Here is a 26208-nt window from a genome sequence, read left to right as displayed (position 1 = left end):
GATTTTTAAGAAGAAAGAGTTAATCAAACATTATATACAAAAACAAACTTAAAATTAATCTTGTTTGCATGACTGCTGTGTCATTAAAGCATGAGAAAGTTAATATTGTAACTCTTCAAGTATCTACAAACATTTATTCCACCATTTTTACAGTACTGTCTACCTATTCGTCAACCTCAATTTCAATAATACTCTTTGTAAACTCACCTCATCAGCATCACAAACCAGCAGGTTACAGAAAGCAGACACAGCAGCCGACACAACCATTTCAACAGTGTCATCTAGAGCCCATCTTAACAAAAATATCACTCCTGCATCAATCAGAGCTGGAAGGACAGGAGACTGCACTAGAGCTTCAAGCTCCCCTGATCTAACTTTGCTAATGATATTTGATAAGGTTTGAAGAGCTAATGTTCTTTGCTGGTTGTTGGTGCTCCTAGCTAGGTGGAATAATTCTTCTAAGGTGTAACCTGGCCTCTGAAAATATATATAATACTGTGAAAGTACTTTTAATTGTGGGGTACCAATTTTCATGGTTTTCGTGGATGACTTTATCCACGAATTTAAGTGTCCAACAAATTAAAAGAACCTTTGTCCAAATCAAGACATGGAAAGATCCTGATCGGTAGGTTTCACAACTGATGTGATCTAGAGAATATATTGAATAATGCAAAATCTGAGAATACTTTAACAGCAGTAACAGAACTACAACTGCATGCAGGATTATACCCATTTAATCTTTAATGATATGAACTGTACAACTTTTGATCTTTTAATTCTCATAAAAAATATTTGATCGATGAAAGTCAGATTTCCGGTATTGATATGCTAATATGATAAAGTGTTCATTTTATATCCTCACAGTTCTCGTACATATGGGAAATAATAATTTCATGCTGGGCTTGATTTTGACAATTATTTGACAATTCAAGTTACATTTATAGCATTTGCTAATGTTACTGTTTTCTTTAGGTGACATGTTTATGGCAATTAACACCTTTGATGGTCTTTAATTTGTTGATCACTTTATCATGGGTTAATTTGTGTTATCACTACAATTTACACACAGGTCAATGTTTACTTTGCAATTTCCTTCAATCCAGACTTGTTACCTTCGTTTCTAAAGGCTTTAATTTTTCATTATTTTTTTTTAAAACTAAAATCCACGAATTTAAAAACCCAAGAACATGTTAATATTGCTCAAACCACGAAAATTGATACCTACGAATTAAAGTACTTTCACAGTATCTGGAATTGTGAAATAGGATAAAATTCATGGTTTTAAGAATTCACAATCAAATTCTGTTAGACTTATCTATATAACGGTACAAAATGCTCCAGCATTTCTAAGAAATGAAAAACCAAAAAAACATTTATCAAAACAATTTAAAATTGGGAATAATATGTTTTTATTTCAAATATTTTCAAAAATCTGATTTGTATAAACATTTGTAAATAAAATTTATAATCTGAAATATTTCAAATATTTTAAAATAAGTTTTCCAAGATCATATCATTTGTTTTAACCTGTAATTCCATAATCATCATAAAAACATGACTATACAAAGAAAACAGGTTTGAATTTTTCCAAGAAGATTGCCGTATACAACAACATTTAAACAGATCTTATACTACAAAAAAGTCATCTACAAGTGCTTTAATTTTTTTTAAATAACTTTTTATAATGTATGTTGATGATTTATGATATAAATGACAATTATGTACATCTATGAATTACTCACCTCTTCCACAAAAAACTATACAGTATAAACTGAATATGAAAATATTAAAAAAAAAAACTATAATTGAATTTTCTAAAAACGTAGGAAGCAGTTGATTTTCATTTAACCAAGGTATCATTTATGATAATTATGTTACTAACCTCAGGTTCTGCACCATGATGATGAAGTCCAATGTTTACTGGAACATCAGAATCTGCAGACATCAGGTTGCCATGGAAATCAAATCTTGCATGTTGCCCAGTCTAAAAAAAACACATAGTATAAATTGTTTCACTTAAATGTTTGAGTTTTTTTAAAATGCAAAATCATTCATAAGTATATTTATTGGTAAACACTGGAAATAACTTTTGTATTGAATTTTTAGTGCATTTGTATATCTTTCATTTTACAATTTTTCCTGTTCCTATCTATACATCAGATACATCACTAAAGCTTTTCAAATCAAACACTATATAATTTGTAGTGATGTTTCTCTTTCAATCACTCCAATTCATTATACCTTACCTCTTTACTGTCCGTACTAGGGGGAGGCAAGTCTTTCAACCATTCTAATTTATCATATTCTAACTTCTCCATGTGGGCCCATTCTTTCTTTGGTTTGACAGGTAGATCCTTCTGTTCTGTAAGAGAAGACATGACATGGTTAATTAAAGGAATGAAATCATTTGTAATCTCTGTGTTTGGTCAGTTATGTGAATCTGACCATCCTTTAATCCTTTAAAATTAACATTCAGGTTGATACCATAGTAGCAAGATGAAAACAAACAATGTCTTATCAATTTATACAAATGAAGTTTCATTTGCTGTCATTGAATATATTTTAACTGAAGTCCTACTACTGTTTGATACAATATAGTGTTACTGTGGTAAATTTGTGACATCACAAAACATTCTTTTGATGAAGTTGTTTGGTTAAATTTGTACATTTAAATAATGTTCTTCACAGTGTATCAAACTATAGTTGACATTTCAAACTTACCAGTTAGAATAGGGATAAGTAATGCAATTTTTTAATTGTGTATTATTCTTAATTTTTGTATACTATGTAATGATCTTTAATACCTAGTTTTGCATTTGACTTGTTACTCTTGTTTTTACTTCCACTGGAGGACTTGGTTTCTGTCAGAAGTGTATCCTTGCTTTGGTCTGTACCAGCTGTTTTCTTCTTTCTGAGGAATGCCACCAGCTTTGGATCTAATCAAGAAAAGATTAAGGATACATAGTTGTTTGGTTATTTTTTCACATTTGTTTCAAGTCAGAATATTTCCATTTGTTTTGGGTCATAATATTTGCATAAGAGGGAGTGTAAATGTTTTGTGATGTGAGTTTTAAATGTGTTTTTTAAGGGAAGAAAGGGGGAAACTATCTAGATTTTGATTAAGATGGGGTTTTTCTTATTCTTAAACCCAATTTCATAAGAGAGGCTAGACTAAATCTTATATAAATTTGTTTGTTTCTACAAACCTAAAATTTCCAACAGTTTCTGTTGTTCTTCAAAGATATCAGCTTCTGGCATAGAGTGTAACTTCTGTACATTCTCTTGGTGTATTTTAATGGCTTCATCCTTACCAAATGTAGCACTCAGGCCTGTTCCTTCTATAGCACAAGGTCCTGCTGTATCTATAAATATACAAATAATGTGATGATGTACCATGTATCCCTTAAGTTTTTGCAATAGCTAGAAAGATAACAATAAATGTTTTATTTGTTGTGGACCACTAACCCTTAGTGACCAGTTACTGATACATCATTTTCTAGCAAAAAAATCAAGATAATCAGAAAAAAAAGCCAAAACAAAATGGTGATGATTGTCATTTAGGGGTAATGGCTCCTATAAGGAGTTGATCAACAATTTCAGCCATGTGACTTTAGTATACTTATTTGTAGATCTTGTCTTGTTCAATTGGTTTTGATATTTTATAATTGAAAAAAACCTACCTTCTTCAGTAATCTCCATTTGATCTGGTTCCTCTCCCTCTTTAATTTTACTGGTTTCCTGTTCTACCATTGATCCAAAATCTTTAGCACCTCTCGCATTAAACTCTTGTGCAAATAAACTTATCTTCTTTTTCCCTGTCTTGGCTGTGGGTTGATTCTGTAAGTGTATAGATATTCTAATAATTCATAAAATATACAATTACTCTTCTCTTAAAGAATGTTCTATACTGAATACAAACATGTTTTGGTGGACACAAGTGATCATAAAGCTGAACCCACAGTTACTCAAGTATAATATGTTTGCCATAGTGACCATCTGATGAATCTTTATAGGTTTTTAAATCATTCCTATGATAAAATCGGATATTTAAAGTCTAAAATGTAATTTCATGTATAAGTAAACATAAAATTCTTGGTTTCTAATAAAACCTACTTACTGGCAGATTTTGTTGTTCTAGATGCTGCACTTTAGGAAATCCTTCAGCACATGGTTTGGGTAGTGCAACACCAACATTCCTAGTATCCCTCTCCTATAAACGAAATACACAACAGAATTATACTTGTTTGCATTTAAATAAGATAAAAAAAAAAATGAGTGATTACAACAAATATCCTATAAAAAAGTTACCATTTTTTACATTATTTTTCTCTTCTCTGAATTCAAAGCCTCATCCAGATATTGCAATATCCATTGGGTACTTCTTATGCATTATATAAGCTTTCATCAAAATGAAAAAATGCTAAATCACCCCACAATATATATTTTTCTGTCATTATATCTATGGTAAAATATGTACACAGGCTTAACAAATTGGATGAAGGATTACTTTATGATGCTTATAATTGTAATAAAATTTTATAGATGCAGGAAACATTAATTGTTGGTATTCATCTATGAGATATGTTCTTTCAACAAAATATACAAAATTTAAATACAAAGCTCAATTTTTAAAAATTTTGGTTGGTCAAAAGATCTGATACCTTATCACAAGGAAATAGTAAATTAGAAAATTATTTCAACGTCGAGACTGACTTCGTAAAAGAGGCTTATTCATCAATTAAAGATTTTAATATAAAAAGAGCTATATGTAAAATGAGAATAAGTGCTCATGATCTTAGAATTGAGAAAGATAGATATAGAACTCAGCGTCTATGATTGATTGTTAGTTGCTTTACGCTCATGAGCACAAAAAGGCTATATCGTGGCGAGAGCTAATTCGAATATTTTTACAATTTAAATCAGAGTCTATGTCATCACTGCTTATCACATGGATCAAATTCTATTGAAGATGAGACCCATTTTACAGTAAATTGTCCTATATATAATGAAAAGAGGAAATTATTATTTGATAAAGTAAACACTTTTTGTATTAATATTAAAGAACTACCTAAAGATAATAAATATTGCTGGCTGTTCACAAATGAGCATTTACCAATTCTCATGTGCCTAGGAAATTACATTATTAAAGGTTCAGAAATAAGATCCAGATGGAAACAAAATATGTGAAATAATATTCTATTATTATGAGATTTGATGTAATAGTTATGTAAGACACATGTTGTGTTAGGCTCTGAACCTGTCCATAATGTTATAGTATGGTAATAGGTTTCTATTTTGGTTTATCCAACCATATTGTGCATGATATTGTTGTAAAACGATGCCCTTTATGGGTTCTTGATTAGATTAATAAAATTCTCATCTTAATTTATAAAAGATAGTGTTTTTTGGGTTTTTTTAATACTGACTTCATCAGCAAGACTATCAAGCAAGCCAGCAAGAGCGAGCTGATAATCAAACTGATGAAGTAAGTATCAAAAATAAAATGTTGATCAACAACTTTTTTTAACAATATGTTTTCGATGAGAATATTAAACAAAATGAAATTGTCAGTAAACTATTTTAACGTGTACAATCACAATGTTGTGATAGATGTCCGTTTGTATGAATGAAGTTGCATGCATTTCATTGCTAAATTGTTGGGGATTGACATCAACATGTGACGTTGCTGCTCTGCTCTGTGACGTCATTGCCTAATATTTTCAACTATCAGGTCCTGTCCATCATTTAGAAAAGTATTAGGCAGTAAGATCAAAGGGAAAGTATGAATTGCTAAAAAATCACTGTATTATAATATTTATACCTATCTTTTTCATGATATTCAATAAATTACATCTTTCAAAGTTCTTTTCAAACATTACTTACTATTATTTTGGTCAAAACCGCTGCCATATGTGTGTCATGTTCTGAAAAATAAGGTGAGTAAACATAAGAAGGAAGCAAAAAAAGTTTATGAATATGCTGTTTATCTTTTTGATTCATGCTAAAATATGTAGATAGTTTTAAATAAAAAATTCTCTGCATATATAGAACAGCTCAAATGTATGAAAAGAATAAGTATTTTGATAGAACATGTATGGATTAAGCATCAATTCTGAAAAAGAATTATAATTAAATATCTCTATTTTCCCTCTTTTCTATGTTGCTCTTGATTTTTTTTTTTTGGTGTAACTTTGTAGTACAATGTACTGTCAAACCTGTACACATGGGTCTATCTACGAACCAGAGAAAACTGAACTAAGCAATTAGCTGACCTTTGAATTGAGATTCAAAATGAATAATTACAGTGGAACAAGATGTGGGTTGCCTGCAATGACAAAGTTTAATTTTCACATACAGAGGTTATCTTTAAAGCAGGTTTGACAATACAAGTAAATATTTAGCGTTAATCTGAATATAAGATCTTCATCTTTTGTGTCTTACTATCCATTTCTTCTTCAGGATCAAATGCAGCTTTTGAAAGTTTTGATTTCTGTTCTTGAGACTGCCGAAACTTTGATTTCTTTACTGGAATTTGTTCAGATGGAACTTCGGATGGTAAACCTTTCAAATAAAATAAAACATTTATAAACAGTAGTTGATAGTAGAATTTTCTGGGGGTAAACAGATGTCCATCATAACAAATAAATAAAGTATAAACAGATGTGGTGTATTAGTCAGGTGTATAAGTCAATAATACAACAACCAAACAACAAAATGCAACAACAAACCTGATAACATAATCTCAACTTACTCTGTTCATGCTGTTACAATAAGAAAGTAAACATAGTTTGTGCCTAGTTTGACATCACATGGTTTAGCAGTAATATGCCATCAAGATTCAATTCCTTCAATTACAAGAAAGGCTATAAAGCTATGTTTTACTGCACAGGTTCCTACAGTAACTTGTGACAGACACATTAACATGAGACTGATCTCAAATAATTTTTTTACTAGTGCATGGTGACAGGGTTAAGGTTACTTCCGTTTGATTACTGTTTATAAATGTCTATAAAACTGGCATTCATAGAGGTCTAAGCTGTTTTAAAGAATACAATTACATGAAGCTGAAATTTGACTTTTGTAATACATTTTGTATTTGTTCCACATCAATGTTTTTAAAAACTGATTCTGATGCAGCTGAGCCATCTCTATTCAGTTGTTTATGACATGCCCTTTTTTATGCATAAAATGTGACAGATTTCAACCAAAGACAATTGGCACTCAAATGAATTGATCAGTATGACAGAATTTATCAGAAAAAAATAATTTATGGTGACAAACCTTCCATTTTAACAACATCCCTCTTATCCTCAGATTGACTTCCATCTTCAGACTTTCGCTTATCTCCCCTTTTTACAACAGCAGCAGCTGCTTTTGTTTGGTTTGCCAGAAATTCTTGTTGAAATTTGAGTAAATCATCTTCTGATTCCCCAGGTTTAGGTCTAGAAAACATCTTACTTGATTCAACTATACTGAAATACAATTATTCAATCACTGTATATTTTACAACAAACAAAATTATTTTCAATAACCTGTGTACATTATTTCATTTGGCGGCATGATGTCCAAGTTTATGGTTGTCTTTCTGATATCGTTTAACATCTTACCCATTATTTTTTATTGATTTTGTATTTACATTGTGTCATAGATCTAATTTATTTGTTCAGTGTATGTTCACTTGTTTGTGTTAAGGTAGTTCAGGGGTATAGAAAAAAAATGACAGAATTTTCTTATACTTTGTGAAATTTAACTTTGAAGTATTGTAAATGAAAAAATGCAAAAAAAATTGGGGGTCACCGGCCATCTAAGAGATATTTTGACCTCTGAAAATGAGTGCAAATAGGTTATATGGAAATATAGGGAAAATGGACAAAAAAACAATTTGATTGAATTTTCAAAGCAAAATAAATGACAGAAGTTGCTCATTTTTTCATAAAGTAAAGCTTGATGTCTCTTTTTTATAAAATTGAAATAAAATTTGGGGGTCACCGGCCATCCAAGAGATTTTTTGACCTATGAAAATGGGTGCAAATAGGCTAAATATAGGGAAAACAGGCATAAAATATCTTTGATTGAATTTTCAGAGCAAAATAAATGACAGAAGTTGCTCATTTTTTCATACTGTAAAGCTTGATGTCTCTATTTTATAAAATTGAAATAAAATTTAGGGGTCACCGGCCATCCAAGAGATATTTTGACCTATGAAAATGGGTGCAAATAGGCTAAATATAGGGAAAACAGGCATAAAATATCTTTGATTGAATTTTCAGAGCAAAATAAATGACAGAAGTTGCTCATTTTTTCATACTGTAAAGCTTGATGTCTCTATTTTATAAAATTGAAATAAAATTTAGGGGTCACCGGCCATCCAAGAGATTTTTTGACCTATGAAAATGGGTGCAAATAGGCTAAATATATGGAAAACAGGCATAAAATATCTTTGATTGAATTTTCAGAGTAAAATAAATGACAGAAGTTGCTCATTTTTTCATACTGTAAAGCTTGATGTCTCTATTTTATAAAATTGAAATAAAATTTAGGGGTCACCGGCCATCCAAGAGATATTTTGACCTATGAAAATGGGTGCAAATAGGCTAAATATAGGGAAAACAGGCATAAAATATCTTTGATTGAATTTTCAGAGCAAAATAAATGACAGAAGTTGCTCATTTTTTCATACTGTAAAGCTTGATGTCTCTATTTTATAAAATTGAAATAAAATTTAGGGGTCACCGGCCATCCAAGAGATTTTTTGACCTATGAAAATGGGTGCAAATAGGCTAAATATATGGAAAACAGGCATAAAATATCTTTGATTGAATTTTCAGAGTAAAATAAATGACAGAAGTTGCTCATTTTTTCATACTGTAAAGCTTGATGTCTCTATTTTATAAATTTGAAATAAAATTTAGGGGTCACCGGCCATCCAAGAGATTTTTTGACCTATGAAAATGAGTGCAAATAGGCTAAATATAGGGAAAACAGGCATAAAATATCTTTGACTGAATTTTCAGAGCAAAATAAATGACAGAAGTTGCTCATTATTTCATACTGTAAAGCTTGATGTCTCTATTTTATTAACTTGAAATAAAATTTGCGGGTCATCCGCCATCCAAGAGATTTTTTTAGCAAAATAAATGACAGAAGTTGTTCATTGTGCAATGAGGGGTTTACCTCTGCGGTTGTATAAAGCTGCGTCCTGCGAAGCATCTGGTTATTATTGTGCTTAATAAACCATATTTGTGACAACATATGAAAAGTGTGAGCTGACAGTCTGCTAAGTTTTTATCCATAAGTCTCATTCTGACTTTCTATCTGAAAGGTTTTTATGTGTCAATATTTGTGTTTCAATATAAAAGGAAGATGTGGTATGATAATTGATTGTTAATGAGGCAACTCTCCGCAATAGACCAAAAGACACAGAAGTTAACAGCTACAGATCAAAAGCGGTTATTGCATAGCCCTTCAATTACTAATGAAAAACAAGGCAAATGAGAAAACTGAAGGCATATTGATGTACAAAATGATGAACAAAAAAAAAATATGTAACACAACAAAAGACAACCACTATCTGAATTACAGGTTCATGACTTGGGACAGGCACATACATAATGTTGTGGGGTTAATGTTTGAAGGTGACAACCCTTCCCCTTAACCTGGGACAGTGGTGTAAATTGGTACAACATAGGGGTTTTATCAATTTGTATTATTTATTTTTGAACTCTAAATCTAGCGAAAAGTAGATTATCACAGATAAATTTGCAGAATGAGTTGTATGAATAGTCGGGACCCTTGTCTTACAAACTTTATGGAGCAAGAAAAATGTGATGAGATTTGTATGTACATAAAGTCTGTCATAAAATTAAAGATTTCAGTATATATTCGCATTTTACAATATTTTTTGTAACTGCTGTATTTAACATGTTATTTTTCTTTTCTACTGTAGGATAGAAAAGAAAAGTAAGTGGTTCAAATATACATGTATGCCTCTTGAGACTAAAATTACATGCAATAAAAATCAGCCCCCAAAAAAGCAAATTTTAATAACTACAGCAGTAGTATGCATTTTTAAATGTAAATACAATGTATGTGCTGGGGGCCTAAATTGACCCTGAATTATTTCAAGTGTTTTTGGCCTTAGACTGTTTAATACATAACGTACTATTAAATTATTACATGTAATATACTATGCCATTTGTAATTTCCTTTCTATTCAAAGTACATTTTAAACATATCGGAGGATTCAGAGGCAGCCCTGGGAAAAATTTGGTTAATAATATAGGGAATCACTGGAGCATGACCTGAGCGGGTCCCCTCTTAGGCAGTCAGTGAGCCCCACTTATGAAAAATTCTGGATCTGCCACTGGGATTATTTATACAACAAAAACATTCACGAGGTTTTAAATTGCAGGAAAATATCATCTCTTCATACAAGCCCTCCCCCTTTTTCATTCAAAAACCTAAAAGGCACATACTCATACATTTTTATAATTTTGACTTTTGAATAATTATTATACATTCTACATGTCTGATACATGTACATCAAATTAGTCTTTAAAAACATTTTGTCTATAACATATATCTTATAATTGCCATGAAACTTGGTCCGTAAGCTTTTAATTTAGTAAGCTCTGGTCACACAAAGTTGGTTCAGATCAGTTAGTTCCTACTATCCTATTAGATAGGAACATAGTTAATTTATTATCCTTTGATTTTATCTTTATTTACAAAATAAAGACTTTAGTTTTCTCGTTTGAATTGTTTTACCGGGGCCTTTTATAGCTGACTATGCGGTATGGGCTTTGCTCATTGGTGAAGGCCGTTCGGTGACCTATAGTTGTTAATGTTTGTGTCATTTTGGTCTTTTGTGGATAGTTGTCTTATTGGCAATCATACCACATCTTCCTTTTTATATCTTGTGTGAACATTACAATGCGTTCCACATGAAAATCAATTATATAATATTTTTATAGATTAGATTTCATACCTTGAATTTTTTTTCATACACCTTTAAAAAATATGCCTTTAAATAAAGAGGAAGTATTTAAAGAGTTGAAATTATACTGTAACTTTTGGTCATGAATGGACCAGCTAAAAAAGGTTAAAAAATGTCTGAAGCCATCAAGAGAATATGACACCCACTTAGTGCAGATGTAATTTTTAAAAGTTTGCATTTAATGTCTTTAACATATTAAAGAAATGCACTTCGAAATAACTGTGTAGAGACCTAACAAGCTTTTAAATTTAGAAAAATATAATTTTATGACAAGACCGCTTTTCCTGTTTAGGTAGTAAAAGTTTTGTTTTCTCTCATGAAGATTCTGTAAATGCTGTAGGATCAAATATATTATAGGAGGGTATGGAAAAGATTTAAAGAATAGAGAATAATGCATGAAATGTTCACAATACATTTGTAAATATAAAAAAAATAGACATACATGTAACAATGAAGAAAAACGGGTTGTTAAATTATAAGAAGTACAGAAAAATGGAAAAAAAATAAATAGAGATAAATGGTATAAAGAATTAGATAGGAATGAAATGAAGGACTCTCAATCCAGACAATCGGTAAGAAAGGTAGTTTTGTGAAATGATTCATATTTAAAAATAATTTATACAGTCTAGATCCTGCTAACTTGTTTAACGGTAACCCCACCACATTATTTATGTATGTGTCTGTCCCAAGTAAGGAGCCTGTAATTCAGTGGTTGTCATTTGTTTATGTGTTACATATTTGTTTTTCATTCATTTTTTTTAAACAAATAAGGCTGTTTGTTTTCTTGTTTGAATTGTTGTACATCATGTACATTGTCATATCTGGGCCTTTCATTGCTGACTATATATGCGGTATGGGCTTTGCTCATTGTTGAAGGCCGTACGGTGACCTATAGCTGTTTATGTCTGTGCCATTTTGGTCTCTTTTGGATACATTGAAGTCTCATTGGCAATCATACCACATCTTTTTTATATAGATGGGTTTTGTTCTAACATGTCTAAATTTTAAGTGTGCATGCTTAACCAAAAATGTTATAACTGGAATCCTAGCAAAATCAACTGCATTCACATTCGAAAACTCCAGGTTTACAACAAGAAAATTCTGTTTGCATATACATGTAATTATATAAACCCCCTACTTTCATGAATCATGACCTTTTCTCCCAGAAACCTAAATGGTCTGAACCCTATGCAGATGACATATTTCTCTGGTCCACAAATTTTCAAATCTATTACATGATAAAAGTACCATGAGCTATGCCTTTAGTTACATTCATAATTAATTTTCAGCCTGAAAAGGGGGGGGGTCATTGTTTTGTTGTTCAACACGGATACTGTTTTGAAATTTATTTACGCTTAAAGGTTATTTTTCAGTGGTCGTGAATCGCTCTTTGAACTTGTATATTCAATTCATTAGTACTTACTTGTCAGTATAAATTTCCCCCTTTTCATGATTTGTTTACATCATCTTTCGCATGTTTGTCGGACCTTTTCTAGTGTATGACAAGGGTGAAACTGCTTCATAAGCTACCAAAATGAAGATCGTTATCTATAATTTCGATCTGCATTACAGTATTCATGAAAAGCAGTCCACGTGTTCGATAAATGTGAGTTATTCTCTTTTCATTTTTCTCCTTCGTCAAAAACATGCTTCATATTTATTTTTAGAACGGAAGTACTATTTCAACAATGACAATTGTAAGAATAAATTTTATTAAGTTTTAAAATTGCATTTAAAAGTTATTCAACTCTTTCTCAATGCATTTGAACAAAAAAGATTATTAAAATGATCATATTTTACTGTTATGGAAAATTACGACAATGTACATCACTTACGATATCAATGCGCAACTTTATGCGCAGACGGCGCGAAAATTTAAACCCCCGAACTACCTTAATGGGTCTTTTGATAAAGTTAAGCCATTTCAATTGATATTTTATAGGCTAGCGTGTCTTTCTATGTTGTAATGTTACACTATTGTTTCAGGTAAGGGTGAAGGTTGGTACCTATTAAAATGTTTAAACCTGCTGCATTTGTTTGCACCTGACCTAAGCCAGGAACCTATGTTAAGCGGTTGTCATTTGTTGATGTGGTTCTTGTTTTTTATTAGATTAGACCTTTGGTTTTCCTGTTTGAATGGTTTAACACTAGTCATTTTTGGGACCCTTTATAGCTTGGTGTTCGGTATGAGACAAGGCTCCTTGTTCAAATAAAAAAGTTTGGGACCATTTTATTCACAAAATTATTTTTTTTCGGTTTCCTGTCATAGGCGGGTTAAACTAGGTGCTACATACATAAGACTTATAGACAATTCATGAATGCAAAACTATCTAGAATTCTTCTGAATAGGGTACATCATTGAAAATTGTCTTAAATATCCTGCACAAGGCACCGGCGTATCTTATGCAGTCCGCGAAAAATTAGTTATTTTATTTAAGAACATTTTAAACTACAAAGGTACCCTGCACAAGACACAGACAAGCCTTATGCAGTCCTCAAAAATTAGATATTGTATTTAAGAAAATTTAAAACTATAAAGGTACCCTGCACAAGACAAATGCATACCTTATGCAGTCCGTGAAAATAAGTTATTCTATTAAAAAAAGTTATTAATTCAGATGAGGAAACAAAACAGTAGGTATGACATTTGATATGGGGACGAAGTCCCCTATTACAGTAGAAAATTCAATAAAAAAAAAAAAAAAAAAAAAAAATCGGGAAAATTTCCCGAATTTTTCATTGTACTAATGAACTAAAAATCGTTCAATTTTTTTTTGTCGTGTTTTTTAATTTCCGGATCTGCGCAGAACACATAACTCTACTTCCTTCTTCCGGTCTTGTTGTCGTGAGACTTTGATTAGTCTAGTAAAATATAGGAACTCAAAGGAACACAATACCAATATTTCATTTTAATCATTCTTTGTCTTTGGTATGAATAAACGTTAGGCCTACCTGATGCATTGCGTTTCTTTGTTTACATTGAACATGACGTCATAACTTAAATAACGTCACAAGTAAAATCCCTAAACAACAGAACCAAAATCGGAAACGTTACGGTATTTCCGTATCTTTTTTTTTTTTAACAAATATTTAAAATACAAAAAAAATAATTTAATCAAACTTCGTCCCCATTCACAGATAATGCCTGCCTCATATTAATACAAATATATTGAAATAAAGATAATTCACTGTGCTTATGTCTCTGAACAGGTGTTTGTTTTTTTGAAAGATGATGTTCTTTTGTTGATTTTTGTTTTTCTTTGACCAATGTTTTACTGTCTTCTTGCCATCACTTGAAATAGACACTTGTTGTCTTTTAGCACAAGGTTTAGTGATTCACTGTCGTTTTACAAAAAGTTACAAAAATAAATCATACAGACTTCGTCCCCTTTCACAGGTACTGCATGCCTTATATTATCTACTTTACAGTTAATTCGATATACCTGAATTCATATGATATGAGATATCTTTAAATGAAAATGAAAAACTATGTCAGCAGAAAAAACCTGCACCTGGGCGCAGCCATTTTGTTTTTCCACCGGATACGGAACTCGCTTGAAAATCTACTTCCGGATTGTCATAGTAACAAGAAGCTTTTAGAAGATCATACTGCAGAGTAAACTGGTAAATGCTATTCTATGTTCAGACTTTTGCATCTCTTAAATGGCAAAATAAGTCTTAATATACTCTTATGTCAAAGACGTTTCTGTATATAGTGTGCAACATAATTAGAGCAAATAATTATCACAAACCTTTGGGCTTGACATCAGTCATCACAGTATCAGAATATTTTGTTACTTCTATAATACACCTTTTCGCTGATCCCAGCTGACCCGACCGCTTGAATTTTTGACACAAACAACTCACTTTTCCATTGTGGCGTCAGATATTTTGTTCTATGACTTCAAAATTTTACAGGAACCTGTGTGATTTCTAGTAATGGCGGACAAATAGCGATAAGGTGTATATGAGGCAGGCATTACATGTGAAAGGGGACGAAGTCTGTATGATTTTTTTTAAAATTCAAACATATCTTAATTTTAAAATGGAAATACTGTAACGATTCCGATTTTGGTTCTGTTGTTAGGGATTTTAGTTGTGACGTTATTTAAGTTATGGCGTCATATGCAATGTAAACAAATAAACGCTATCATTAGGTAACGTTTTTTCATATCAAGGAATTATTAAAAATGAAATTGATATTGCGTTCCTTCCTATTTTATAATAGACTGATAAATATATATTTAACTCAATGTTTCATGCAAACGAGACCGGTAAAAGGAAGTACATTGTAGATTTCTGCGCAGATGCGGGAATTCAAAACACAACATAAAAAGTTTGAACGATTTTGAGTTCATTAGTACAATGAAAATTTCGGGAAAATTTTACTGATTTTTTTTTTTTTTTTATTTTTAGTGAATTTTCTACTGTTATTGGGGACTTCGTCCCCATATGAGGGTGGTCATGTCCTTTACCGTCAGGCGTTAAACGACCATTTACGGCTACCATTAGGGTCAAATTGGTTATAATTTTACCATTATTCGTCAATAAATAAATTTTGGTGTCTTCTGATTGGTTAAAATTATTAGTTTTATTTTCAATGTTGTCAATTTTGATGGCGACACACCCACTCTGACGTTGTGTATTCATACGCCAACATGTGTGTACATTGTTATTGTTAATATAAATAATATAAAAAGTTCTTTAAGCCTTATTTTTTATAGAAATTTATTTATAATGAATGGCAATAATTTATTTTGATTTTATTGAACCATAAAACTAATTTTTGATTCTTCACATTTTACATAATCCGCTTCGCAGATTATTCAATGTGAAGAGTCAAAAATTAGTTTTATGGTTCAATAAATTCAAAATAGATAATAGCCATTTATTAAAAATATCCTTATCGTGATTTGTCATATGTCTCAAATTATTATCGTTACCGTTATTTTTGGAGAAAAAAACCAGAGTGATTTATCAAATTAAGCTGATTTTTTTTTATCCTCATGCACTAAAAATTACTGTTAACTTCATAAGGCAAGAATTTTTACCGTTATACACCATGAAGGTACCCCCATTACTACCCTCCTATATATCTATATAGATGGGGTACAAGATCTGACTACCAATTTCAACAATATGGAAGGAATTTGAAATATGTTGCTTTATTCTTAACAATGACTAGTTCTTGTCATATATTATTCATAACAAGTACTCACGTCTTGAAATTAATTGCGATTAAGATTAATTTTACAAAACTTAACACTCATTTAGGCAAATGCAAACATCTTAAGATAGCTTTAAATAATATGAGGCAGGCATTACCTGTGAAAGGGACAAAGTCTGTATGAATTATTTTTTTTAATTGAAACATTTAACTTCAAAATCTGTATAAAAAGAAACAGAAATACTGTAAGGTTTCTGATTTTCAATTTTGGTTCTGTTGTTAAGGATTTTAGTTGTGACGTTATTTAAGTTATGACATTCTGAATTGAAAACCCTGTAGATGATGTCTTTAATTAAATTTAAAAAAAAATCACCCCTCTATACTTGGCAGTCAAAGAGCTCAGCATTTTTTTGTATAAATTGACCATGACAATACTTATATCTTGGCAATTGATCACAAATAAAATAATAAATGACTGTCAGAGAAAAAACTATTAAATGATGAAATCAAAATTGGTCAAATAAAAGGTATATTGAATTTATTTAACTTTAATTTTGTCTTCATATTTTTATCAACAAATTACAATATTAAAAGCTAGTTTAGAATTAAGGTATAAATAGACTTACTACACAAAATTGTTAACACATTCATTTATACATTGTAATGCTTTAATAATATGTTGTTATATTATCTGTGAATGATGTAAAATTCATAATTAATTAACTGTGATTGTTGTCTTTTAAAATGACAATTTTGTGAACACTAATTATTAATTAGTAACAAAATTTGAAAACTTTTTAATAAGCTGTCACATGTCATGGACCAGAACTTCCAATTAGATTTAAAAACAAATAACCTAATTACATTTTTCATTAAAAAAAGTAAGTCAATATTCATTTGCAGTGGATTGTTCCTCTGACTGTTATTCCTTTTAAGTTAAATATACGACGTACATGTATTCGGGTAAAGTGCTTGAATTAACTTATAGATATTTTCAGTTGGTTTCAATGCTTACAAAAATATTGAAATACAATTTAAGTAGTATCTGTCATTAGGCTCCTCTTTTTGCTAGAAAATTTACTACAGATCATCTGTACATGTAAAATTAACATAATGGGAAAGTTATAATATAAACCTAACATTTGCAGTTGTAGGACACTTTTCTCCAGTTTAATTCAAGGCTGAAGCTATAGGACTACAGTGTCTTACAGGCACAGATTTGTTAAAACTATTACATAATTATTTTTTAAATGAAAACTAATTGCAATGATTTATTATTTTTAGCCAAGATGTCTGATCCAGCAGTAACAGATGGTACAGGGGAAGATAAAATTGATGACGATGCCAAAAGTACAAAGAGTGGACCAAAAAGTCAGCCTGGTTCTAAACAACCATCTAGAGCTGGGTCTGCTCAATCAGGGAAGAGTGGGAAGAGTAGTGGTAGACCAGCTATGGCAGCAACTCCTGCTGGATCTGTTAGGGGAGATAATCCTGCAGCTGACTGGAGACAGATGAGGAGAATTATAGCTGAAGATCCAGCATATTCACTAGCAACTGTCCCATTACTGGTGGATTTGTGTATCAAACATATAGTTACACATTTTGATAGTAAGCAAATAGTTTTATATCATTAATTTCTAAAATAATTAAACATTTACAGTAGGAAAATGTTATACATAATTAAAATAACCTTGACTTACTAGTAGGATAAAAGCTGATTCTCAGAAACTGTTCATTCTTTAATTATAATGAAAATTGTGGTGAAAATATTACTAACCTTTGCCTTTGATAGTTTTCTATACAATATTTGTTTTGTTCATTATTGAAGGCTATAAGGTGAACTATAGTTTTAACATCCTTTCCTTTGATATCTGGTGGATAATTTCATATGTAATCTTACTACATCCCCTTTCCTTAATATATTTTACATTGATTGGGTTTTTTTTTCTGTTGTCATAAATTGATGTATATTACATAAATACTGGATGCTTTTAGTTTTGGGTATGTTAAATGGATCAATCGTCTAAAATGAATTACTTTGATTTACTCTAAATCACACAAAACACTTTTTAGATATAAATGACAAAGCTGTTTGAATTATTTATATCATTAATGCAAAGGCTTCGTGTTGAAGACCATACTTTGACCTATAATTGTTTACTTTTTCTAATTGCGACTTGGGTGGGGAATTGACTAATATTCACTCTTACCACATCTTCTTATATCTGCATATGTTTTTCATGAATTATCATAAAAAAAATAACTGATTTCCATTTTTTTTTCAGATAACTCTACCATTTTGAATGACCTTCCACCAAGATACAAGTCTAAAGTGTTGGACAAAATCTCCACTGACATACCTTTGAAGATTACTGCTAATCTGGTACAGGAAGAGGATTACTGGAACAGATGCTGCAAAGCAAGATGGGAAATTTGTGATGTTTCTCAATATGGTGGCAACTGGAAAAGAATGTACTTTGAGAGAAACCTCCAACAAATCGTAGAAAATTTCGTACCAGAGACAACAGACCCCAATGAATTAAATGAAACTCTGCCCTTGTCTGCCAACTATGTTAAAAAGTTAGATGTCCAGCAGTTACTTCCCCCTGTTAGAGAGGCCCCAAAAGGTCCAGATTTTGATGATGCATCCGATGCTGGAAGTGATGCTGGGGATGAACCAGAGTGTGATCATTTTAATTTTGCTCCAGTATTAAAATGTCTGACAAATCTGGAAGAATTGCATCTTACATATGGTGTCAGTGATTGTGGTATGAACTTTGAATGGAACTTATTTAAATTCACTGCCAGAGACTGTTTACAACTTGCTCAATGTGTTGCTGCTTGTAAACATCTGAAAGTGTTCCATCTCAGTAGAAGCACATTAGATGATGACAAAACAAGAGTACTGATTAGTCACATCCTAGACCATCCAAGTCTGACAACTCTGGATCTTTCCCACAATACAATAAGCGATCGTGGAGCAAGGGCCATTGGGAAATTCTTGAACAATCGTAGTCAGCTAGTAAGCCTGAATTTATGTGACAATGACATTAAAGTGCTAGGGGCTCAGGCTATTGCCCATGCCCTGACCAAAAACACAACATTACAAAACCTCAACCTTAGATTAAATAGATTAGGAGATGAAGGTGCATCTGCAATTTCCAGAGCTTTACAGAGAAACTCAACATTACAGAAAATCAACCTAGGAAGTAACGAGTTTGGGGAAGCTACAGCCCCTTTCCTTCAGGAAGTTATTATGCAGAATACAACACTCAAGTCAATGGATTTGTCATGCAATAAACTTGGTCCTGTAAGTATAATATGTTTAAATTTTGCTAAGAAAATTTATTGTACCTTCATAAAAAAAAATGCATTTTTGTTTATTACGTCTTATCTTTTTATACATGTAAAACACTTGCACATAGTTTTTCAAAACAAATTGATTGTGATGACTAGAATTATATATGGAACATTCCATCAAAATGTTCAGAAAATTTGTACAGCCAGAAAGGAAAAAAAGATAAAGAAAAGAAAAGAAAAAGATGACTAACAGTTCAGAAGAAATAATGGGAGATAACTCATAACTTTTTATAAAAAATGGTGAAAAAAGTTATATTGCCATTGGCAGTATATGTGGCTATAGAAGTACAAATGAGTTACGAAGTAAAGATACCATATTAAATCCCAGCTTGTCAACTGTCAATGATAACATATAAACTATTTTTATGTAATATTTTCAGGAGGGTGGAAAACAGATCCAAGAAGGTATGGAGGTAAACACAACTGTCACACATATGGATCTTCGTATAACAGACTGTGGACAAGAGGCTGAGTACTGCATCCAACAGATTCTACATAGGAATAAAGAAACTGAGAGACAAAGCAAAATACAAGACAATAGTGGCAGAATATGGAAGAGACTTCCTCCTCAGGCTGCCCACAGATTTAAACCTGAAGTTCCTACCATTACTGTACAATAAACAAAATGACAGAGACATGAAAACAAGTTTCTTTGTAAATTAAACTGAGGTTGTTATTGTGACTTCAAAATTCTGTGATATAGGAATGTATATTTGTTATTATGAATATGATAAATTATATAATGTAATGTTTGTCTTTTATATAATACCCTTTGGATGGATGTGTTGAAATACAAAATGCATCATGGTAACAATTTTATCTGTCTAGGCCATATTTGTAAATTTTAACTCTTATTGTACATGTATTTGTTGATTAACTTTATGAAGACATCGTTTATCTTTTACTGTTTAGAACTATGCTGGTTGTAAAAATTGAAATATTTTAAAGACTACAAGCTGTTCATATCTGATACAGAAGTGCAACCTATATTTGGTGAAAAAAGAGAACGTGTAGAAGTTTGGTTTATTTCAAGAGATTTTCATAAAATTAAATTAAATATAAAGTTTTATAAATATTTCATGAAGATTAAGAACACCCTTGGCCTAGTCAGGTGAAGTTTTCATTGTTTAGTCTGTTCATAGGTAACTTATGTCATTAGGTCAGCAATATTTGATATTTTCCGAAGTTTTTCTTATAACCTTGATCTCAATTCATGCTTGGAGGTTAAAACTTCAGAATCAGGGTTGCATGTTCATTATAAAAAATATAAAATAGGTCATCAGGTTTTAATCAGAACATTGTTTGTGAGAAGTATGTCTGACTGGCAGGTCAAGTAGCTTTGGCCTTGACCTCAATTTCACCTTCAGTGGTGAGTTCAAGTTGTCAGGATGATGTTTGTTATTCTGTGATTATAAAAGATAGGTCAACACTTTTGTGTATATTGGACTGTGAGAAGATATGAGCATCTGCCTAATATCAAAAATTCTTGACTCAATTGTCAATAACATGCACCAGTGTTCTGGTTATGCTTACCCATCATGTATAATTAATGATTGCTTGAATGTTGGTTGCTTAAGGTTTATGTACCCTTCTGTAGCCATTTTTGTACGATTTTTTCAAACCTCAATTGTATCAAAACTAAAGATATAATAAATAATAGAGATAGGCCATTTAGTACATGTTCCAAGGGGAAACTTGATGCAAAGCATTATTTTTTACTGTTTCATTGCATTTGATAGAAAAAGAGGACTTTGTGGCAAATAAATCAAGATTTTTATAGAAAATCCACAGCCTATAATACAGAGATTTTTGTTATGAAATTTGAAACATAAATTACTCACTTGATTTTCTATGATGTGCTAGTGTTTATTTTTTACAAAAAGTTCTTAGTAACCTGTAAATTCCAAAATACCTCGTGCTGAGTCACTAAAGTCGAGCGCACCCTAAAAGGTGTACTTGATTTTGGCCATATTTATACTTGTCTTAACCAATAACTACATTTATAAACTTGTTTTAAGGAAATCAATGCTAGCACTGCATGCAATAATCCTATATCTATCAGTCATCAAATTGCCAAATATGAGAGTACAAGGATAAAGGCTGTGGATTTTCTATAAAAATCTTGATTTATTTGCCACAAAGTCCTCTTTTTCTATTAAATGTAATGGAACAGTAAAAAATAATGCTTTGCATTAAGTTTCCCCTTGGAATATGTACAAAATGGCCTATCTCTATTATTCATAATATCTGTAGTTTTGATACAATTGAAGTTTGAAAAGTTCGTACAAAAATGGCTACAGAAGGGTACATAAACCTTAACATCCAATGGCATATATTACATGTCTGTTCAGGACAAGAAAAAAATTGGCAATGCATACAATCGGTAGGTCCTGTAAATGGGGTTGACTTGGATGCAGGGCTCAAAATTTGGAATGCAACTGGAAAATGTAAAATAAAAATTGAAATAACAAACACAAAATGTATACAAGACCACAAATAAAAAGGAGCTGAATACTAGACAATGCAACCCTTATTATTTCTGATCAAAATGGTTTCTGTGTTTTAAAAGTGAACAATCATAGATATGTGATAAAAAAATATCAATTTATACATTGAAAATCAACAGTACTGTCAATCATTTGAGTTGTCTCCCCTTATGGACAAAAATTGAAATTTTCTTATCTGTAAAATTATTTTACCATATGATATGCTGATCAAGTGTATGAATGAAAGGAGATGTGTGGAAACTTGCGAAGTACTAAGATTGAATGTTGTAACCATAACAATTAGTGAATGACGTGATGGTATACATTTCATAGCTATCACAAGGATAAAATGTATTTTGCAATCATAACGTATTTATTGAGATTGTTATGTCAATGAGACAACAACCCAACAACACACAAAAACACAGACATTCATCAATAGACACATGCTTAGACAATATATTAATCTCTAAATATGTGCAGTCTAAAGTAATTTTCAGGCCTTTTATAGCTGACTATGCTGTATGGGCTTTGCTCATTGTTAAAGGCTGTACAGTGACCTATAGTTGTTAATTTCTGTGTTATTTCGTCTCTTGTGGAGAGATGTCTCATTGGCAATCATACCACATCCTCTTTTTATACATATCTTATAGACTATCAAAGATCTGTTAACCAAACCAACATTTCTAAATCACAAATAGAACAATACATTAGAGCTAAAGACAGCCACTGATGAGGTTTTTTTTTAACCATGGACAGGTTCATAAAAATGTGATTAGAAGTATTTTTATATTTCAACTGGTCCTTTGCTTTTAATGTTCACCAGTGGCACATAAAAGAACATCATTATAGTAACATCACTAAGCCTTATGAAAGATAACAAATATTACAGACATGAGCAATACAATACCTGTATCACAGACATGAGCAATATAATACCTGTATCACTGGTATTGAGCAATACAATACCTGTATCACAGACATGAGCAATACAATACCTGTATCACAGACATGAGCAATACAATACCTGTATCACAGACATGAGCAATACAATACCTGTATCACAGACATGAACAATACGATACCTGTATCACAGACATGAACAATACAATACCTGTATCACAGACATGAACAATACAATACCTGTATCACAGACATGAACAATACACTACCTGTATCACAGACATGAACAATACAATACCTGTATCACAGACATGAGCAATACAATACCTGTATCACAGACATGAGCAATACAATACCTGTATCACAGACATGAGCAATACAATACCTGTATCACAGACATGAACAATACAATACCTGTATCACAGACATGAGCAATACAATACCTGTATCACAGACATGAGCAATACAATACCTGTATCACAGACATGAACAATACAATACCTGTATCACAGACATGAGCTATACAATACCTGTTTCACAGACATGAGCAATACAATACCTGTACCACAGACATGAGCAATACAATAGCTGTATCACAGACATGAGCAATACAATAGCTGTATCACAGACATGAGCAATACAATACCTGTATCACAGACATGAGCAATACAATACCTGTATCACAGACATGAGCAATACAATACCTGTATCACAGACATGAGCAATACAATACCTGTATCACAGAACACCATATCGTTTAGATGTGAGTTCGTGGTCTAGTGGTTAAGACCGATGGCTACAGTGCTGAAGGTCCCGAGTTCGATTCTCACACGGGTGCTAAAAATATCAGTACATCAGAAGGGTAATTTTCACCCTCTCACACACATCTCTGGTACCCAGACCGGAGTTTAAACTAGAATGGGTACTTAGGGGCCTCGGTTGGTCAAAGTTGTCCTCTACTTTGACCTGGAGATCAATCTTCTGATATCTCTCTGGTTTGCCTGTTTCCACCGAGTGGCCCGGTGGCTCTCTCCGAGTACTTCGGCTTCCTCCACCATAATAACAGACTTCCGGGTGTCCTACACGCTCCCTTGGGCAGTGTTGAGTGGGGATTGTTCTGGTGGGGGGATAATATTGTAAAGGACATATCTCAATTAATCCTTAGGGAGTGTACATGGATCCGCTGTACCCTTGCTGTCAATCAAGGGGTGTGTCTAAATTGGCGGAATCTCGAGTACATACATACATATATACGATGGATGGGTAGCCTCTAGTATATGAGTAATCATTTTGAGTATTCTTTCATGAAATGTTCAAGGAAAATATTTGTATAAGAAAACATGAACCAATATTACAAAATATCAAACAATTATGAATAAAAAAACTGAAGCTCACAATGCATATAAATCATCAATGATTATTGTGGATTCAAACAAAAACCAAACAAATATGTTGCAAAAAGTTGCATTGAAATGTAATCCTGAAATATCCTATGCTGGACATACGTGTATATCGTATGATGGAGGAGATGTTATTTAAGACCTGTATCGACAAAAATTATTTCGATGACTTGCAATCACGTTTTTTGTTATGAACTAGAATATGTAAGGGTATTCATGTACTTTTAATTTTTTCCTCTCAATTCATTCAAGTCAATGTGCTGGGAAATACCATGTCATCATTATTTGAGGAACAATTATAATGCCATCAATCATGAATTTAAAAATGTAATTTACTTTTTGACAAGGAAATTTTTCAACAAATGGCCTTATTAAATCAGCATGTAGATTTTAACGGTTTCATCTGTAACATTCCTTGATTATAATTAAATGTCAGATGTCCATTTAACAGCATGCAACAACACCACGACCCCAATCCTAAAGGTACTTACTTATTTGTCAAAACGTGTCAAAATGTTTTCAAATATTTATATAGCTTTTTTTAAATTATAGTATAAACATGTGCATGATTAGATAAATACTTCCTACCATTTTTGTAAATTGCTGAAACTATGATTTTATTTTATCTTAAATCCCCAATCATGGTGTTCGACGCACTATATTGTATAAATTGTCATGCAGTTGGATTGCGGTTATTATTTCATAGATTCCAATAGTTTATTGCAGACAGTTTTCATCCTGGATATCCAATAACTCACTTTATTAGATTTGCAAAGAAAGATTTCTGACTTTTTAACAAGACCTCCCTTCCCAAAGAGAACTGGTTTTCCTTACAATTAGTACAATCTATCGGTAAAACAAATGAATGTAATATTTGCAACTGGAAGTTAAGCAAAAACAATTGATCAATATCAAAAAATTATCTCCGTGTGTAACAGGCTTTCTAATAAGTTTTCCTGTACATTTATTTCAGTGGTATAGATAGCATTAATACAGTTACCAACCGAATTGGTTAGTACATATACATCATCTATATGATAGCAGAATTTTGATTTTAATGATAGTGCTAGCATATTTTGATTATTCTTGAGCAGTCCCAAACTAGGTTTACTTTGTTAAACTATTGTTATAAATGGGGGCGTGACATTTAGTCCCCATATACAAGTTGAGTGTCCGGTTTTAAAAAAAAATCCCACAATGAAGAGCAAATATGTTATTAATAAAAATAAACAGATACAAGATGAACACGTGTGGTTTAAAGTCAGAGGACAATGACCGCTCATAGCAGAGACATATAATACATTGTATTATGTCTCTGCTCATAGGTACCGGTTGTGTTGTTAGTCACTAATAACACAACCGGTACCTATGAGCAGAGACATATAATACAATGTATAATAGTGTAAATTGTGATAACTCGGTGTTTTATAGCATTTTGCTATGTCATATATAAACGAGAAGATGAGGACCAGACCGCGGCAACTACAAGTGAAACATATCAAGAATAATAAAAATAAGCTAGCAGTATCCTTAAACTTCTAATTCCGTTATCATAAATATTTTGTTTAATAGTTTCTGTCCTCTTTTCTAAGATTATGACATCACTGAATGATTACCGGACACTAATAACACGGTGTTGACCAAAAATGGATCGGAGTCAGCACACTCTGCCGGAGCACTTGCATTAACCCCTGTGTTTTATTTAGTACTTTACAATCTTACCAAATAATTAATGTATAAGATAAAACATCAAGTTTTCACCGAATTTATTATATTTGATGCAAAATGACAACTTCTAATATTTAAGGAGAGGCATCTTTCTCCATCGGCAAGTTGACTATGATGAATTTGAGATGTTCAATTACAGCCGATTCCATTGAGTGTGTAGGCAAAGGT

At 31.8% G+C, this 26208-nt stretch overlaps 2 protein-coding genes across 4 annotated transcripts in view; one reads left to right on the top strand and one right to left on the bottom strand.

Annotated features, from left to right (window-relative positions):
* LOC143068168 (RNA polymerase II-associated protein 1-like) overlaps positions 1 to 14527 on the bottom strand; it is a 40076-nt gene extending 25549 nt beyond the window's left edge. For both annotated transcript variants that reach the window (XM_076242012.1, XM_076242013.1), the window contains exons 1-11: positions 14440 to 14527; positions 7282 to 7472; positions 6442 to 6561; positions 5884 to 5924; positions 4118 to 4210; positions 3681 to 3837; positions 3207 to 3362; positions 2805 to 2936; positions 2247 to 2362; positions 1883 to 1984; positions 208 to 477 (exon numbers count right to left, since the gene is read on the bottom strand). In XM_076242012.1, coding sequence (XP_076098127.1) covers positions 208 to 477; positions 1883 to 1984; positions 2247 to 2362; positions 2805 to 2936; positions 3207 to 3362; positions 3681 to 3837; positions 4118 to 4210; positions 5884 to 5924; positions 6442 to 6561; positions 7282 to 7453 — 1359 coding nt within the window. In that variant the 5' untranslated portion in view covers positions 7454 to 7472; positions 14440 to 14527. The remainder of the gene's footprint in view (positions 1 to 207; positions 478 to 1882; positions 1985 to 2246; positions 2363 to 2804; positions 2937 to 3206; positions 3363 to 3680; positions 3838 to 4117; positions 4211 to 5883; positions 5925 to 6441; positions 6562 to 7281; positions 7473 to 14439) is intronic.
* On the top strand, positions 14526 to 20271 carry LOC143068169 (dynein regulatory complex subunit 5-like). 2 transcript variants are annotated; one of them, XM_076242015.1, is made up of 4 exons: positions 14526 to 14620; positions 17448 to 17771; positions 18449 to 19473; positions 19904 to 20271. In XM_076242015.1, the coding sequence occupies exons 2-4, from the start codon at positions 17453 to 17455 to the stop codon at positions 20141 to 20143; spliced, it is 1584 nt and encodes a 527-aa protein (XP_076098130.1). In that variant the 5' UTR covers positions 14526 to 14620; positions 17448 to 17452; the 3' UTR covers positions 20144 to 20271. The 2 variants fall into 2 exon arrangements, with proteins under 2 accessions (XP_076098130.1, XP_076098129.1); XM_076242014.1 differs by lacking the exon at positions 14526 to 14620 and adding an exon at positions 17102 to 17126.
* Positions 20272 to 26208: the final 5937 nt, after the last annotated feature.

Source organism: Mytilus galloprovincialis, chromosome 3 (assembly GCF_965363235.1).
Source record: "Mytilus galloprovincialis chromosome 3, xbMytGall1.hap1.1, whole genome shotgun sequence".
Taxonomy (NCBI): domain Eukaryota; kingdom Metazoa; phylum Mollusca; class Bivalvia; order Mytilida; family Mytilidae; genus Mytilus; species Mytilus galloprovincialis.
Note: the sequence above shows the minus strand (reverse complement) of the source record. Positions and strands in the feature narration are given on the sequence as shown.

Excerpts from the sequence above, each read along its gene's own strand:
- LOC143068169 (XM_076242014.1), top strand. Across the intron at positions 17,772-18,448 it reads TATAGTTACACATTTTGATA|ATAACTCTACCATTTTGAAT; the intron begins GTAAGCAAATAG and ends TTTTTTTTTCAG. Across the intron at positions 19,474-19,903 it reads CATGCAATAAACTTGGTCCT|GAGGGTGGAAAACAGATCCA; the intron begins GTAAGTATAATA and ends TAATATTTTCAG.